Source organism: Meriones unguiculatus, chromosome 5, assembly GCF_030254825.1.
Source record: "Meriones unguiculatus strain TT.TT164.6M chromosome 5, Bangor_MerUng_6.1, whole genome shotgun sequence".
Taxonomy (NCBI): Eukaryota; Metazoa; Chordata; class Mammalia; order Rodentia; family Muridae; genus Meriones; species Meriones unguiculatus.
This window is the reverse complement of record NC_083353.1, coordinates 132,477,983-132,495,483: the sequence shown is the minus strand read 5'-3', so window position 1 is coordinate 132,495,483 and position 17,501 is coordinate 132,477,983. Positions and strand designations below refer to the sequence as shown.

At 47.9% G+C, this 17,501-nt stretch overlaps 1 protein-coding gene across 9 annotated transcripts in view; it reads right to left on the bottom strand.

Moving 5' to 3' along the window:
* Ccdc91 (coiled-coil domain containing 91) overlaps positions 1-17,501 on the bottom strand; it is a 118,011-nt gene that overhangs the window by 21,432 nt on the left and 79,078 nt on the right. For all 9 annotated transcript variants that reach the window (XM_060384522.1, XM_060384523.1, XM_021646014.2 and 6 more), the window contains 3 exons: positions 11,459-11,551; positions 11,311-11,379; positions 9,377-9,553 (listed from right to left, as the gene is read on the bottom strand). In XM_060384522.1, the coding sequence (XP_060240505.1) occupies positions 9,377-9,553; positions 11,311-11,379; positions 11,459-11,551 (339 nt within the window). The remainder of the gene's footprint in view (positions 1-9,376; positions 9,554-11,310; positions 11,380-11,458; positions 11,552-17,501) is intronic.

The window sequence follows — 17,501 nt, the reverse complement described above, 5'->3', positions numbered from 1 at the left end:
TACCCAGCAGGGTATCAAAGCAGATGCTGAGACTCACAGCCAAACTTTGGGCAGAGTGCAGGGAATCTTATGAAAGAAGGGGAAGATAGGAAGACCTGGAGAGGACAGGAACTCCACAAGGAAAGCAACAGAACCAAAAAAAAAAAAAAAAACAAAACAAAACAAAACCTGGGCCCAGGAGTCTTTTCTGAGACTGATACTCCAACCAAGGACCATGCATAGAGATAAGCTAGAACTCCTGCACAGATGTAGCCCATGGCAGCTCAGTGTCCAAGTGGGTGCCCTAGTAAGGGGAACAGGGACTGTCTCTGACATGAATTCAGAGGCTGGCTCTTTGATCACCTCTTATCAGGCCACAGAGGAAGACAATGCAACCAGTCCTGATGAGACCTGATAGGCTAAGGTCAGAGGGAAGGGGAGGGAGGACCTTATCAGTGGACTATGGGAGTGACATGGGAGGAGAAGAAGAAGGGAGGGTGGGGTTGGGAGGGAATAAGGGAGAGGCCATTTGCTGGGATATAATAATAAGTATTATTATAAATAATAAATTTAAAAAAGAAAACATAGCCCAAAGTCACGGTGGCTGTGGTTGGTTCTGAGCCACTGTGAAGACACTCGGTGTCAGATGGGCTCAGTGTCTGTGTACCCTGGTTTCCATCACAAACACTCCCCTCCTCTGCAAGAATTTTAAATTAACTTGATGTGAAAATAAGCCTGAGCTACACATCTCCAATTACTGTCTCTAAAAGGTGACTGTAATAATGCAGTGTGTCTGAACTTAAGATGAAGGCCAAACAAGAACAGCCCTCGAGTAAGGCCTGAGGAACCCTGCTGTAACGTTAGGTGTGTTTCCTGCCTGTGTGCCCGTCTGCCCTGGTGAGGCCAGCCTGAGCACAGCTCCACAGGCAGACTCCGTGGGCGGCTTCCTGCACATCCTTGCTCACGGTCCAGCTCTCAGGCTTGTCGCCTTGAGCCTATTCTGCCATGTTGTAGCCTTCTCTCATTTCTAGTGGTCTCCAGAGAAGATGGTAATTTCCGCTAACGTGCGTCATCTTCAGGTCTCCAGGTTTCTCTGAATGGCTGGGCTATCCAGAGCCGTTCTCTGGGCACGCACACCCTGCCTGGTGCTGCTTCCGGGGTTGACAGCACCAGCGCTGACCTTGGTTGCTCTGCTGTGCATGCAGGAACCTCTGAGCATCCACCAGGATAGGTAGAGCTCTGCCTCCCAACGTGGGCGATGTGGTGTGTGTGGGACATCACTCACTGCCACAGTCAATCTGGGGCAAACTGCGCTATTTACAGTTAGAAGATGGCCACACTCCAAAGAAAACTGTCACGGAGCCCTGCCCAGAAAGCGTTTATTCTGCTCTAAATAGTGCCTGTACCAGATCAATGCCACACTATCCTGACAAGACACCCAACTCCCAACCAGTATTTCTTTCAAGAGTTCTAAAATTAAAACTTTAATTAAAAAATTTAAACCTGGAGTCACCAAATTAACCTTTGACATCTACAAGGTACCGCCTTGCCGCATCCACGTGGCTTGTTTAGTCTTTAGTTGCCCTTCTCATCTACCCACGCCCACCCCTCCTCTGCCTCAGCAGTTCCAATTTCATACCCTCCCCATGCCCAAGGTGGGAGCACCCTGCTTCTCCTCAGTCCTGTCAGCAGGAGAGACAATTGCGCCTCTACTCACGTTTTAGGTCTTAGCCACCTTTTCTCCTGCTCATTATATGCATGCCTGCAAACACTGAGCGAGGGCCCACACAGAGAATGTCAGAGCTCGCCTGTTCTGACTTAGGTTTGCTTTGGTTTCTGCAGGTAATACCGTACTTTCCAGACCCGGCTGCATTCCCCAAAATTTCACCTGTCCAGCTGAATGAGACTCCCCTGTGCTTACACCCACTCATCTTCCGTGGCCTGTGGGCAGACACCAAGCTTAATTCACCTGTGACTGTTACAGTCGCCAGGCTCGGGGAGGCGGGTGTCTGCACAGGCTGGAGCAGGTCCGTGTCCCCTGGCCCACCCTCTCCTCTACGATTAGTGACATACTGTCAATATACTGACTAGAAAATAGATCTTTAATACTGACAAAACAACCCTTCATCAAAAAAGTACTGTGACAGCAGTGTGTTCCTACAGCCACAATTGACTTAGGAAGGCTCTGGTGGTTGACAGGTCCGGCGGATGTCGCCAGAGCACAATCAGTCCCCAGGCCCTGACCTGGCTGCCTGCCACAGCCTCCTCCCCTCAGGCCTGTCTGTGAGCGAAGCCGTCTCACCCACATCTTAACCCGCCTCGGCCTCTTCCCACGTCTCAGGATCCCACCAGGAACTGTCAAGTGTGCCGCTGTGAGGCTTTTCCTCCCTCACAGCCCACAGCTCCACAGAAAACTTATCTTGATTGCTATGGGTCCTTCTCAGCTGAGCCTGAACGTCACACCGGCCAGTGGACGTGTCTACCTTGGTCAGCAAATACCTCAGACAGTGCTGGTGTAAGGATATTCTCTTATCCATTCCTCCACAAGATGGAGGAGTCCTTTATTGCAGGATGAGAGCTGGGCTGGAGAAGTGTGCGTGTGTGTGTGTGTGTGTGTGTCTGTGTGTACAAACTTCAGGCCCCAGGCAGCTGAGCTGGCATGGTCAGGGCCCCCCGTGAGCCACGGAAGCTCTGTCTTCACGGTGGCGCAGGCAGAGGCAGCCGGAGAGATGGCGCAGTGGGTACAGTGTTGGCCGCACAAGCCCGAGGAGCTACAGCTCACTGAGGTTCTCTGTGGAACCCAAGGGAAAACTTGAGCAGAGTAACACATGCTTGTGATCTCCGGTGTGGGGGTGTGGGAGGGCAGACAGAGGCTTCCCTTTAGGCCTAATCACAGAGTCCAGAGCCCAGAGGCGGCCCAGCCTGAGGAGGGTGGAAGCAAAACTAAGAGAGGATGAGGGATATTTCACTCAGAATGATCTTTTCTAGATCCCACCATTTGCCTGCAAATTTCATGATTTCCTCCTTTTTGATTGCTGAGTAGTATTCCATTGTATAAAAATACCACAATTTCTGTACCCATTCCACCGTTGATGGACATCTGGGTTGTTTCCAGGTTCTGGCTATTACAAATAGAGCTGCTATAAACATGGTTGAGCAAGTGTCCTTTTTGTGTACTTGAACAAACTTTGGGTATATACCTAGCAGTGGTATAGCTGGGTCTGGAGGAAGCACTATTCCTATTTGTCTTAGAAAGCGCCAGATAGCTTTCCAGAGTGGTTGTACCAGTTTACATTCCCACCAGCAGTGGAGCAGGGTTCCCCTTTCTCCACAACCTCTCCAGCATGTGTTATCGCTTGAGTTTTTCATCTTGGCCATTCTGATGGGTGTAAGGTGATATCTCAGGGTCGTTTTGATTTGCATTTCCCTGATGGCTAATGAGGATGAGCATTTCTTTAAGTGGATATACTCACTTATATAGACCTATAAGATATGATAAACATAATGAAATCTATACACCTAAAAAAGATAATCAATAGAGCGGACATGGGGTAAGATGATCAATCCTCATTTAGAAAGACAGATGGGATGTGCATTGAATGTATGACAGGAGTCTACTGAGAGCATCTGAAAGACTCTAACTAGCAGTGTTTTCAAAGCAAAGACTCATGACCAAACCTTTGGCAGAGTACAGGGAATCATAAGAAAGAAGGGGAGTTAGTCTGATGGGGAAAGGATAGGAGCTCCACAAGGACCAAATATATCTGGGCACAGGGTCTTTTCTGAGACTGACATTCAACCAAGGACCATGTATGGATATAACCTAGAACCTCCACTCAGATGTAGCCTGTGGTAGCTCAGTAACCAATTGGTTTCCCAAAGTGAGGGGAACAGGGACTATTTCTAACAGGAACTCCATGACTGGCTCTTTGGTCTCCCCACCCCCGAAGGGAGGAGCAGTCCTGTTAGGCCACAGAGGAGGGCTTTGCAGCCAGTCCTGAAGATACCTGATAAAACAGGATCAGATGAATGGGGAGGAGGTCCCCCCCATCAGTGGACTTGGAAAGGGGCACGGTGGAGATGAGGGAGGGAGGGAGGGAGGGACTGGGAGGGAATGAGGGACCGGGACACGGCTGGGATACAGAGTTAATAAAATGTAACTGATAAAAAAAAATAAAATTAAAAGAAAAAAAAAAAAAAAAAAGAGAGGATGAGGGGCCTGGGAAGGGCACCCAACATGGGTTTCCTCCCACTCAGATGTGAACCTTCTACAGAAGCAGCTCAGGGGAGGAGACAGCAGGGCTGTGATGGTCACTGCTCCCCTCAGGATGGCCACAGCCAGCTCCTCCAAAGCTTCCTTCTCTCCACCCCTCCCCGTCCTCAGGAGCGGCCTGTAAAATCACAGGGAATGGCTACCTGGATGACCCCAACTTGAAGAACAGCACTGTGCTCCTTGTCGTATGACACAATACGTCCCCCGTCTCCCCGTCTGCCCTGTAAGCTTCCTTAGGGACTTTCCTAAGGATCACAAGGACGGCGTTTATAAATGTACAACGCCCAGCTTCTGTGCTGCAGGCTTTGAACAGAAAGCGGGGGGGGGGGGGGAGTTCAGATTCCTATCACTAATAAACCAAGGGGAAGTCTATTCATGAATTTTATTTCTGGCCCAGGCACAGAACTCATTTAGAAAATTAATTAAATGCACAGGGAAACATTCAGTTAAGTTTACAGTAACTCATCGCTTGTTTTCATCTAGTTTTCTCTGAGGAATGCAATTAATTCATAAAACGATGCCTACAAATTTGTTAAAAAACCTGAGATAAGGCCAGGTGTGGCAGATGTGCCTGGAATCCCAGCACTCAGATGGTGGAGGCCAGAGGGTCAGGAGTTCAAGGCCATCCTTAGCTATTCAGTGAGTGTGATTCCTGCTCTGTGCATGGGAGATACAGGGAGCCAGAGCTCACACACAGAGCTCTCAGGAAGTCAGAACTGAGTCGGCACACGAGTCAGCACAGGCTGTGAGAGGCAGGAGCTGTGCAGACACATCAGGGGTCAGGGGTCGGTGGGCAGCCATGTGCAGCCACGGTGCTTGTGCTCTGGGTACTGAAGCAGAGGGCGGGGCTCAGAGTTCACGCACAGCCTTCACAGAAACTGTGATTTCACAAGGGCCTGGCCCTCGGGAGCTACAGCAAGGTCCTGTGGACACAGAAAGTGTCTCTCCTGAGCTCCTGTGGTGCAGGGCAAAAAAGTCTTGGCCTAGTAAGCCACTACCAGGCCTTTCTGCCTGTGTGTGGACTGTGCTTTTCTGTTTCTTCAAATGTTATTTTTGTTTCTAAACAGTGCACAGTTAAAAGAATACAATGCAGCGATTCAGAAACATCTTTTCTGTTCCTCTCCATTTATCCTCTGCCACATAACTGCGCAACACAGTCTACTTGTCTGTGATCTCATGAGGTAATGTCCAGAGATTAATTATTCAGAGCCTGCAGTCAGTCTTCCTCCTGTGGAGTTACTGAAGTTTCTCCTCAGCGTTTCAGAAGATTTGTGTGGGCTGCCGAGGGGAGGGAGACATTTACTTTTCCACTCTCTTGAACCACTGAACTTTAGGTTAGTGGTCTGCCTGCAGGGCAGCCCTTATACCCTATGCCACTGTTTCCACCATTGGCTAGAAGCTTCCCCTGTGGGGCGCAGCAAGGACAACTCTGTACCTTGGCCTTTACTGTTTTCTAGTCTTCACCAGAGGCCGGCAGGTTCACAGGCCCTTCTCAGGAAGTGTGTGAGCTTCACAGAGGGCGTTTCAATGCCATTTATAGAAAATGAGTTTTTCCACAGATCTTTCCTTTAAAATTTTTAACCCGTCTCTACTTTACCCCAACAAGTATTTCAGTAGCTGAGATGACAATGACCACTATTTCTGTGCTGACAAACCTCTTAGGGCTTTTGCCCTGGGGCAGGGTAGATCTGTTAGGAGTTAGAGAGAGAACTATGATGAAAATACATGGCAACTATATGTGAAATTCTCAAAGAATTAATAAAAATACTACATTGATTCCCTGCACTCTGCCCAAAGGTTGGCTATAAGTCTCAGTGTCTGCTTTGATAGTCTGCAGGGCAGAGCCTTTCAGAGGCCCTCTGTGGCAGGTTCCTAACTTGCTCCCTCTTTTCTCCTTCTTCTGATGTCCATCCTCTTTGCCTTTCTGGATGGGGATTGAGCATTTTAGCTCAAGTCCTCCCTCTTGATTTGTTGCTTTAGATGTGGAGATTTTAGTAGGTTTATCCTATATTATATGTCTATATGAGTGAGTATATACTGTGTGTGTCTTTCTGCTTCTGGGATAGCTCACTCAGCATGATCTTTTCCAGATCCCACCATTTACCTGAATCTTATGAAAGAAGTGGGAAATAGTAAGATCTAGAGAGGACAGGCACTCCACAAGGAGAGCAAAAGAACGAAAGAATCTGAGCACAGGGGTCTTTCCTGAGACTGATACTCCACCAAGGACCATGCATGGAGATAACCTAGAACCCTTGAACAGATGTAGCCCATAGCAGCTCAGTGTCCAAGTGGGTTCCATAGTAATGGGAACAGGGACTGTCTCTGACGTGAACTGATTGGCCTGCTCTTTAATCACTTCCCCCTGAGGGGGAAGCAGCATTACCAGGCCACAGAGGAAGACAATGCAGCCACCCCAGATGAGAACTAATAGACTAGGATCAGAAGGAAGGAAAAGAAGACCTCCCCTATCAGTGGACTTGGGGAAAGGCATGCATGGAAAAGGGGGAGGAAGGGGAGAGGGTTGGGTGGGGAGGAGGGAGGAAGCTACAGGGGGGATACAAAGTGAATAAGGTGTAATTATTACAAAATAAAAAAAATACTACATTGAACAATAAAAGCAAAGCAAGTGTTCCAAGAAGTCGCAGACGGTCACAGAAACAGTCCTCTAGCTGTGCATGTGTGTGGCTGCAAACCTGCCCTCGCAGGCCTCTACACTGGGCAGCCATAGCAGTGTCCTCCAGACCTGTAGCTCGGAGACAGAGTGGGAGAGGGCGGGCTAAAGCTCCACGAAGCTGGCTTAGTCCGAGTTAACCACTTTTTGAATAAATGTTGATGGTTACCAGAACCTGGGAAATGGGATGTTGCTAAGTTTCTCTAGTGTCTGCTTCTCTAGCGGCACCTGGCCCGCCATTCTGCTCAGTCTTCCTTTCTAAGAATGTCAATATTTGCCTAATTCCTCCTTAGCCACATCAAATTTGTAATTTAAATATTTAATCAATTGGAATAGATTTTACAAAGAAGTTCAGAAGGCAATGGGAAGCCAACTGCAATATTTTAAAAAGCTACCTAATTAAAATATTTTTGAGAATTTAATAAAAGTATATATCATCGTTATAGAAAAATCTGCATATATGTGCATTTTTATATAATTTTAATAATTCCCAGACTACCTAGGCCCCCTCCAAGAGATACAGACTGAAAGTCTGGATGTGCAAAGTTTGGATGTGCTGTCTCTACCCAATCTGTCACATGATCGTAGGTATCAATCCCAGCCGGGCATTTCTGGATTGGTGGCTGCTCCACAATTCTCCTAGACTGTTTATTCTCAAACAACAGCACTGCTTCAGCTAAACTGAGCACATCTCTGCTTTGCTCTCCTCCAAAGCCCTTTCCTGTGCAAACAAGGTCCTCATATCTCTGCAACTTTCTTTTTCCTGCCAACTGACCACCATCCACCTGACATGACCACCGACCACCTGGCATGACCACCGACCACCTGGCATGACTACCGACCACCTGACAAGACCACCGACCACCTGACATGACCACCGACCACCTGGCAAGACCACCGACCACCTGGCATGACCACCGACCACCTGGCATGACCACCGACCACCTGGCATGACCACCGACCATCTGACATGACCACCGACCACCTGACAAGATCACCGACCACCTGACATGACCACCGACCACCTGGCAAGACCACCGACCACCTGACATGACCACCGACCACCTGGCATGACCACCGACCACCTGGCATGGCATCCCTGCTAGCTTTCTATCCATCTTCTTTTAAAAGGCTGGGCTGCTGTTTTTCTCCCACTGTATCTGAAGAGATAGAAAGAGGCAGGTGGGAGAAACTCACGTAAGTTATTAAGAGGAAGCCTGATCACGGAGGATTATTTGATTCTCCTAAATGACCAGGGGTGGTGAACTTCACAGAGCTTTCCAAAAAAGCCATTTTCCTGCCAGTTTCCTTGAGCAGGAGCAAAGGCCGTAGCCACGGGACGGTAGCCGATGACTACAGTAAAGTCAGCATGAGGAAGGGGGACTGCCTGCAAATCACAGTCAGCTCCCCCCCACACGGCTCCCCCACACCGCTTCCTGCCCCGTGCCCCCTGCCTTGTGCACCAGAGTGTGTCACACTCAGATGCACAGCTTCCACTAAACCCCATGCTGCTAAGAATCTCAGGACACTCTCAACTTGCAGGGGACATTTTGTGCTGTTTGTGCTTTGATTTGTCTGAGACAAGGTCCCATGTAGCCCAGGCTGGCCTCAAACTTGCTATAGTATTCCTGAGGCTAGTCTTCACCTGCGGATCTTCCTGCCTGTTTCCCAAGAGCTAAGATTACAGGTGGGCACGGCCATGTGGGCAGCTTTTGAGGGGACAGATTTTCAAGTGTGAGGTGTGTTGTGCTGTGCCTCATGAGGGTACCTGACAGCCAGCACAGAAAACATGCTTCCAGGAAGGCTGTCTTTGTCTTTTGGTTCGTGTACACGGGAGAGTCACTCAATTTGTCTGCCCACGCAGAGCCTGAGGCACTGTGAACAGAACACACAAGTTCACCTGTGAAAACGAAGTGGGAAGGTGAGTGGGCAAAAGCCATTTTGTACACGAACACACTGGCTCATGAAGGCATCCTCTCATGAGACCATGGGGCCACTTACGACCTGGTTAGTTACTGCTGCCAACTAAAAGTGGCTATTATCTAAGTCAGACATAATTTATGTGAATCAAACTGTTTTTCTAACCAAACACATTGTGTACATGAGTGTGTACATACTCCTGCATGCATGTGCACGTGTGTGCATAAAAGGTGGGACATGTGAGCAAGAGAGCAAACACATGAAAACATGGGATGCTTAATATAGTAGGAATGATAAAACAGAAACATTGATTCTGAGCTTCTGAAATATAAGAAAAAAGGCAAAAGATGTTATAGGATTTTTAATACCAGAAAGATAAACATTATTGAAATATTGAAAAGAATAGGTGAAAACAGAAACACCTTGATGAAACTAAAATGCCCTTCTACCAAAGGATTTCCCATCAGATGCCCAGCCAAGTGCCGTCCCCTGAGGGAGGGCACACGGGCGGCCTCTGGGTGCTCACTCACCTGACTTATCCTCCGCTGCTCCTGCACAGCAGCCTGGATCGCCTCCGCCACCCTTTCTTGATCCTTCGCATGTTCTGTCTTCCACATTTCCCTTTCTTCCGCGTGAACTTTCTCCAGACTTTTCCTTTCTTCTTCCACTGCTTTGGTGACGATATCTTTCATAGCTTCTTTCTCAAGCTTTAAAAGAAAACCAAAAACCGACCAAGACAGAAAGATTAACAAGGTCAAAGCCCCGCCACAAAACATAACCAGTTAGCCTCAGCACCGCCTCTTTGAGCTTATCAAGTAAAGGCACATACATTCAACCACTCTGAGACAGGTTTTCCTCAGCCCTGAAATTTCTGCACTCTGAATGCAGCAGGCAGCCAAAGGCAGGTCTGGAAAGTTAGTTCCAATAAGAACGATAACTGCAAACTAAAGCGTGTCTTTCAGGTCGGTCACCACGCAACTCTCTGCTGTATTTTCAGGGCTCTGTACTAGGACACGGATCTCTAACAGCTGACCCTGGGAAAATGGCGATTCACCCAGCCACGCTTCTTCAGGTGCTTGCACGTCTCTGTGCAAGCTAACTGGCGCACACTCTGCTGTCACCAGCGCCCCTAAGCCCTGGAAAGCAAGGGGGAGTTTTCTAAGCTGCTACCCTCAGAAGTGGCTCGTCCTCTTCCTCCACCGCTCTCATCACTCAGAACTCGGCCACTCCTATTCGAGGTGCTGAGCTCAGCTGAGAACTACTTCCTCCAAGCTCCTGTTTGCCCATTTACTCGTCTCCTACTTCACACTCACAGCCCTTTATCAATACACTCCTGTGTCAAGCCTCCTACTCCCCAGAAGCCCACGAGTATGTCCAGAAGGACACACCTCAGCCACAGTCCCAGAACTCAGTCCTTGCTCGGTTCAGAAGACCCGCCACTTCTTCAGCTCACTTCAAAAGTGATTTATTATTGAAAAAGTGTTAACACGGATACACAATTTACATGGTCACAGTAACTTAGTTACTCATATTTTTATTCAACTGAAGGTTCCGTAAGGAAAAGGTAAAAAGAGTGAGATTCCATTCAAACCGCTGCTGTGGTTCCTGAGCCTACTCAAGCAGCTAGCACATGTCTGTTTCTGTCTCTCTGGTGAGCTCCGCCCTGCACCAGAGGCGGGTGTCAGGGGCCGGGAAGACCCACTTTACGTAAGTATGGCAGTCTCTGCTGCGAAGTCATTCAGTGTCATAGAATACGAATTAACAGGAAGACAAATGCTCATACTGGAAGTCAAACACAAAGCCAAAAGAAAAACTGTAATGTCTCTGGAATGAAGCACTGTTCAATGACCCTGTATTAATCGGTTAATGAGATTTAACTGCACTGAGAAGGACACACAGCACAGGGACACACAGGGACACAGCACAGGGACACACAGGACAGGGACACACAGGACAGGGACACTCAGGACATGGACACTCAGGACAGGGACACACAGGGACACAGCACAGGGACACACAGGACAGGGACACACACCACAGGGACACAGCACAGGGACACACAGGACAGGGACACACAGGACAGGGACACTCAGGACAGGGACACACAGGACAGGAACACACAGGGACACAGCACAGGGACACACAGGACAGGGACACTCAGGACAGGGACACACAGGGACACAGCACAGGGACACAGCACAGGGACACACAGCACAGGGACACACAGGACAGGGACACACACCACAGGGACACAGCACAGGGACACACAGGACAGGGACACACAGGACAGGGACACACAGGACAGGGACACTCAGGACAGGGACACACAGGGACACAGCACAGGGACACACAGGACAGGGACACTCAGGACAGGGACACACAGGACAGGAACACACAGGGACACAGCACAGGGACACACAGGGCCAGGCAGCCTGCGCCTCACAGCCCGAGCAGGTAAACCTACCTTCACTGCTGACTCCAGTGTCTCCTTGTTCCTCTGCAGTTCCTCCTGCAGGCACCTTCCCAGTGTTTCCTGCAAGGAGAAGACAGCAGGGAGGCTGCAGGCAAGGGTGGGCAGCAGGCCGGTCCACCCCCGCCGGCAGCCCACGCACCTTCTGTTCCTGAGACTGCTGCCTCAAAGCCTCTTGGATCTTTTCTCTCAGCAGTTCCTTCTCGGTGTCCAGCACGCCCAGGAGCCGCTGGTGCTGCAAGGGAAGACACAGAGCTGTTACTGTGGCTCCGGAGGCCTGCCGGAGAGGAGAGCAGCAAGCAACCGTGCCAAGCAGCAGAAGAAAAGTGGGAATGTTGGCAAAATGAGGTGAAGGGTACAGGAGACAGACGCTGTCCTGTGGACATTAGTGGGCAACAACAACCCAACTTCCTTAGCAGCTGACGTGAACTGCAAACAGGCTGCATGCGCTAAAATGCCAACTCCACACTGAGAAATGCACCAGAAGGGCCCCTGTGTGGACCACAAACTCTGGCCTTTGTCTGGATGAAAGCAGACTTATCCTGGCACCTGAAAGGAGCGTTTTACTTGCAATAACCATGAGCCTCTCCGGGTCTCGTGCACACTTACGCCTTATGTGAGGTGGGCAGCACTCAGTGGCCACAGCCCAAGTGTCCCACACTATCCTCATGCCCAGGTGTGACCTGAGCCGCAGTGAGGGCACGCCCTGCTCAGGTACCAATGAATCCTTCAACAGCTTTATAAGCGCATTTCCAGAGCTGTGTTCTCAGTTCTACCTAGGGGTTACCTATAGCAACAACAAGCCACACAATTCATGCTCTACACACGGCCTCACTCATGCAATTGGTCTATGGCAGAACTGATTTCCTCTGTTTATTCCTGTCCTTTTGAAAACACTAATTTAAACTAGGACAGAAGTAGCTCCCATTCTCATTCACCTCTCTCTGATTCTCAGGAAGGTAAGGGAAAAGGGCAGAAAAGCATGTTTATTCTACATGCTTCTGCAGATTAACGTTAGACTACCTGATGTCTGAAGTTGGCTGTAGGCATCCCTAATTGATTCATTTTTATGGCTAAGCAGAATTCTCCTGTATAAATGTACAGTGGTTCACCCACTCTACCACGGACAAAGCAGTCACCAACTGCCTTAAAAACACGTCTTTATTTTCCTTACAGATGTCTACAACCTGGGCCAGGGAGGGTGGGGGTTAGACATGAGGCTGAATCCAGTCAGCTGCAGGCTCTAAGGTGCAGCAGCGCCCCGGGACATCTGTCTGCAGGTGCCAGCAGTGGAGTGCAAAGGCCACCGCTCAGAGCCAGCCATGGGCAGGGTCAGCCTTGCTTCTCCCCGGGGAATAGGTGATGTGCAACGGCCTTCCCCCAGCCACTTTGATCAGCGGGACGTGGCTTTACAGCCCCGTAAAAGACACTATGAAAATTAACTGGAACTATCCCAGCAAGCCTCATGCAAGAGGGGCTTGTTACAGTTTGCTTATTTAAGATACTATATTGCTTCTTAAAACTTCAGTGCAAGTTTAATAAAAATTTTACACAAAATATAAAAATAAGTTATAAAATTATGCAATTGAAGAAATAAGTTCTAACTTTATAGAATACAAGCTGTGTGCAAGGGTGTCAAAGACAATCTTCTGAAACCTAACCAGAATTAGAGAATGCCTCCCTAACCAAGCGCAGGGAGTCTTATGGAAGAGGCAGGGACAGAAGGACCGGAGAGACAGGAGCTCGACCAGAAGACAAACAGAACCAACAAATCTGGGCCCAGGGGGCTTGTAGAGACTGATGGATCAACCAAGGTGGAGAGGACCTAGACCCCCTGCTCAAATGTAGCCCATGACAGCTCAGTGTCCAAGTGGGTTCCCTACTAAGGGGAGCAGAGACTGTCTCTGACATGGACTCCATTGCCTGCTCCTTTGATCACCTCCCCCTGGCAGGGAGAGGGGGGATTGCCAGGCCACAGAGGAAGACAATGCAGCCAGTCCTGATGAGGCTTGATAGGATAGGGTCAGACAGTAGGGGAGGAGGACACCCCCTTTTTGAGGACTAGGAGGGGGAGGGGGGAAGAGGAAGGGAGGGTGGGGCTAACAGGAGATGAAGAAGGGGGCTTCAGTCGGGTTATAAAGTGAATATATTATAACCAAAACAGAAAGCCATCTGGGAAGAGAACGCCTTACCATCTTGGAAAAAAAACCCTCCCGGCAGACTCAAATGGAGATATAGAGATTCTGCAGTTTTTACTTGATTCCTGAATATGTAAACTAAACAAAGCCAACCAACCAAACAACAACAACACACACCATGGTCTTCTCCCTTACAGGGGAATGTAAGGGCTACAGTCTCATACAGTGTTACAAAGTATTATTAACGCTGTTCTAAGGTAAGAAGAAAGTAGATCAACATTTAATCACTGCCATTGTGGGTTCTTTTCATAGAAGTGTAAGTGCTCATTTTAACAGTATCCTCCACCACTCTAATTTTGACATAATCTTGCTTAAAGCCATCAAGTTATTCTTTTAGAATGCCTCACCTTTCGTTAACCCACACAACCAAGCGTGCTTAAGACTGTAGCTCCTGCTTTGTAGCTCACGTCTGACAGGGTTAGCTGGGTGCCCAGGCTCCTGCACTCCCTGTGGAGCTCTCTGTGGCCTGCGCCCGTCTCTCTCCTGGGATTACAGACTGTGGTTTCTTTGCTGTTGTTTTTGTTTGTTTCTTCATTAATTTATTTATTCATTCCCTCTACATCCCGACAGCAGGACCCCTCCCTCCTCTCCTCTCAGCCCCACTCTCTCACCCTCTCCCCTTTCTCCCCCCCCTCCCCTTCTCCCATATCAACCCCGCCCTGACACATTAAGCAGAACCGGGACTATATGCATTCTCTTCCACTAAGCAAGACAAGGCCCAGCTAGAGGAAAGATGTGTGGATGTGTCAATATGCACAGAGCAATGCCCCATGGGGCTGAGCTTGGTGTGAGGAGCAGACACCAAGAGCCCCCTTTCTCTGTCAGAAAAACCCAGTCCTTCAGGCTCCCGTCTGTCAAGTCTTCCCATAACCTCAGGAGGAATTATCTTTGCCCCTGCTGTAGTCTGTCTTCAACACCAGTGTAGTATTAATTGCTATATATAATTCATTTTATACCTGATTCTATGACAAACTAGCTTCTTAGATACAGAATGCCCTATATTTTAAAGTACAGAACACGTCATATTGAAAGCTTGGAAACATTATACAAATTTGTAGTTCGAGCATATCAACACGACTGCCAATATAATCCAAAGAAAAGCAGGAACTAGGTTAATTGTTGACTAATAAAAATAAGATTTTTTTTTTTCATGAATTACAATGAAAGGAAAACAAGGCTGGCACCCATGTAAACAGAAAACAGTGGCTGTAAATTACTTAAATAGGTCCCTACGTGCAACCAGACCAAAGCTTCAAGGACATTAGAGCAAGCCCTTAAATCACCTGGTCTGCCAGGTTCCCGGGGGACATCACCACTGACCATTCTTTGCACTCCCAGACTACCTTGGGAAACAGCTGAGACAGACACATGTGACTTGGCTAATTTTACAATTTGAACACCATCTATTAATTTGCTTGATTGTTGATGCACAGAATGTTCTAATTTCTGCTACAGTTAAGGCAGATGTAGACTTGCGCATGTACAAATAGAATAATCATATCTGAGGACTTACTTCCTCAGGCAGCTAGCAGATGGGTTCACGTGACGAGCACAGAAATGCTTGGTTCCCAGAAGCCTGTGTGCAGCGAAGCAATTCTTTCTTTACTCTGAGGATCCAAGTAGCTTAGCTCAGCCTTAGGAATTTTGGACTACAAGGTACCAAACAACAATGAACTCTCTTTGTTTGGCATGGAATCTGCTAACACAGATTTCTCCTGCATCTTTATCAGAACAGTCATTATCAAGGATCTCCAGAGAAAGAAATGGAGACTGGGAAGAAGTTGCCTCCCAACATAGCTCACGAGCTCAGTACCCATTTATTTCACTGTCTCTCTGCGAGTTTCTTTTGGCATTTTCCTGCTGAAGGCCAACCAACATCTCACAATAAATTACTTCTAGTATTAACTTAACCCACAGGAGCACACTAACATTTTCCTGAGGAGATACCAGTATCTTCAAGGTCCTGAGCTTTCCCTAAATCTTTAAGGTAAAGACAGCGAGGTCACCAAAAGAACATTCGGGGCACAAGTGGAGATGAATGGCCACCACCACACACATGCCATTTTTCTATCTTTCAGTCTCAAGGGAAGTGCTAACCTGCCCAGACAAAAGCCAATGCTCTCCCTCGGAGCAACAATGTCCATGGTAGCAAGAGCCAGAGTCTCCACTAAGCAACGTGTAATGTGTGAAAATCCAAAGCGATTTCTAGCATCACAGAAGAAAACTTGGGGATACTTGACCTCGTCACCACCACGATCGAGACCCTGACACCAACATTCAGTGATGCTGCCTGAGGTTCCTCCCACGAGGACGGTCACTGCCTCTCGGGCTGTCAATCACAGTCTCTGCACTGGGCTGCGGAATGCAAGACTGCTGCTTTACTATGAAGATGGAGACGTGTAGCCAGCTGCATCCCAGGGCGGGAAGAGGCTCACCTGAGACGCTCTCTTTTCATGCCGAGTGGAAATCTCCTAGGTCCAGCGTGTTTAACACTAACTCCAGAATAACGTAAGGAGCCTAACCTTTTTCCAGATAACAACCTTCCAAACAGGCGTAGGCTTCAGTGCCATCAACTGCTCTCTGTACCATGAGGCTTCAATCCTTCTATCTCACCATGCTTTAAAGACTATAAAATGACTGTTTGGTACCACTGTTATTATTATTATTTTTTAAGAAACTAACTAATATAACAGGAGCCTTAAACTACAACAGTGCTTTTTATTTTTTTTCTTATCTATCTATCTATCTATCTATCTATCTATCTATCTATCCATTCATTTACTTTACATCCCAATCACAGCCTCCCCCTCCCCCTCTTCCCCCTCTTCTTCTCCTCAGGAAAGGGGAGCCAGCTCTCCACACCAACCCATGCCAGCACATCAAGTCGCACCAGGACTAAGCCCAGCCTCCTCCAGTGAGGCCAGACGAGGCAGCCTAGCTATGGCAAAGTGATCCACAAGCAGGCAGCTGTGTCTGTGTAAGAGAAAGCCCCTCTGCAAGGACAGCAGAACATATTAGGAGTGTCAGGAGTTGGCTGTCTCCCATCTCTGTTAGGTCCATTTGATTCATAGTGGTGATCAGTGTCATTATTTCTGTTTAGTTTCTTCTCGTGGACCTGTCCATGGTGAGAGTAGGGTGCTGAAGCCTCTTCACTATTAATGTGCGGGTTCAACGTGTTAGGCTTTAGTGATGTTTTTCATGAATGAGGTGCCCTTACACTTGGGACACAGATGCTCAGAACTGAGATGCCATCTTGGTGGATCTTTCCTTTGATGACTATGAAATCTCCTGCCCCATCTCTTTTATTACTTTTGCTTGAAAGTCTATTTTATTAGAATAGCTATTCCTGTTGTTTCTTGGGTCTGGTTGCTTGAGAAGCCTTTTTCCAGCCCTTTATTCTGAGGTAATGCCTATTTTGTGGCTGACCTGTATTTCTTGTATGCAGCAGAAAGATGGATTCTATTTTTGCATCCATTCTGTTAGTCTCTGTCTTTTTACTGGGGAACTGAGTCCATTGATATTGAGAGATATCAATGACCAGTGAGTGTTGGTTCTTGTACTTTTGATATTGGTGCCATTGTGAATGTGTGCTTCTCTTTTGTTTTTGTAGGTGTGAAATCACTTATTTTCTGTGTTTTCTTGGGTGTGATTACTCCTGTGTTGGAGTTTTCCTTCTAGTGTCCTCTGTAAGTCTGGGTTAGTGGAAGATATTGTTTCAATTTGGTTTTGTCACGGAATATCTTGTTATCTCCATCTTTGGTGATTGAAGGCTTTTAACTGTGAGAACTTGGTGTTTAAAGCCTAAATACTAAATGCACATGGCACAGCTGAGTTTGGCTCCTTTGAATCTTGTATTGACAAGGAAGTTTTTAGTGTAAGACCCTAATATTCACTTTGTACACAGTGACCATGCTGGTGTTTTCAACACTTCCAAGTGTGTTACACACAATGTGGAAATGCGCCTTCTCTACCTCAACCGTTCATGCA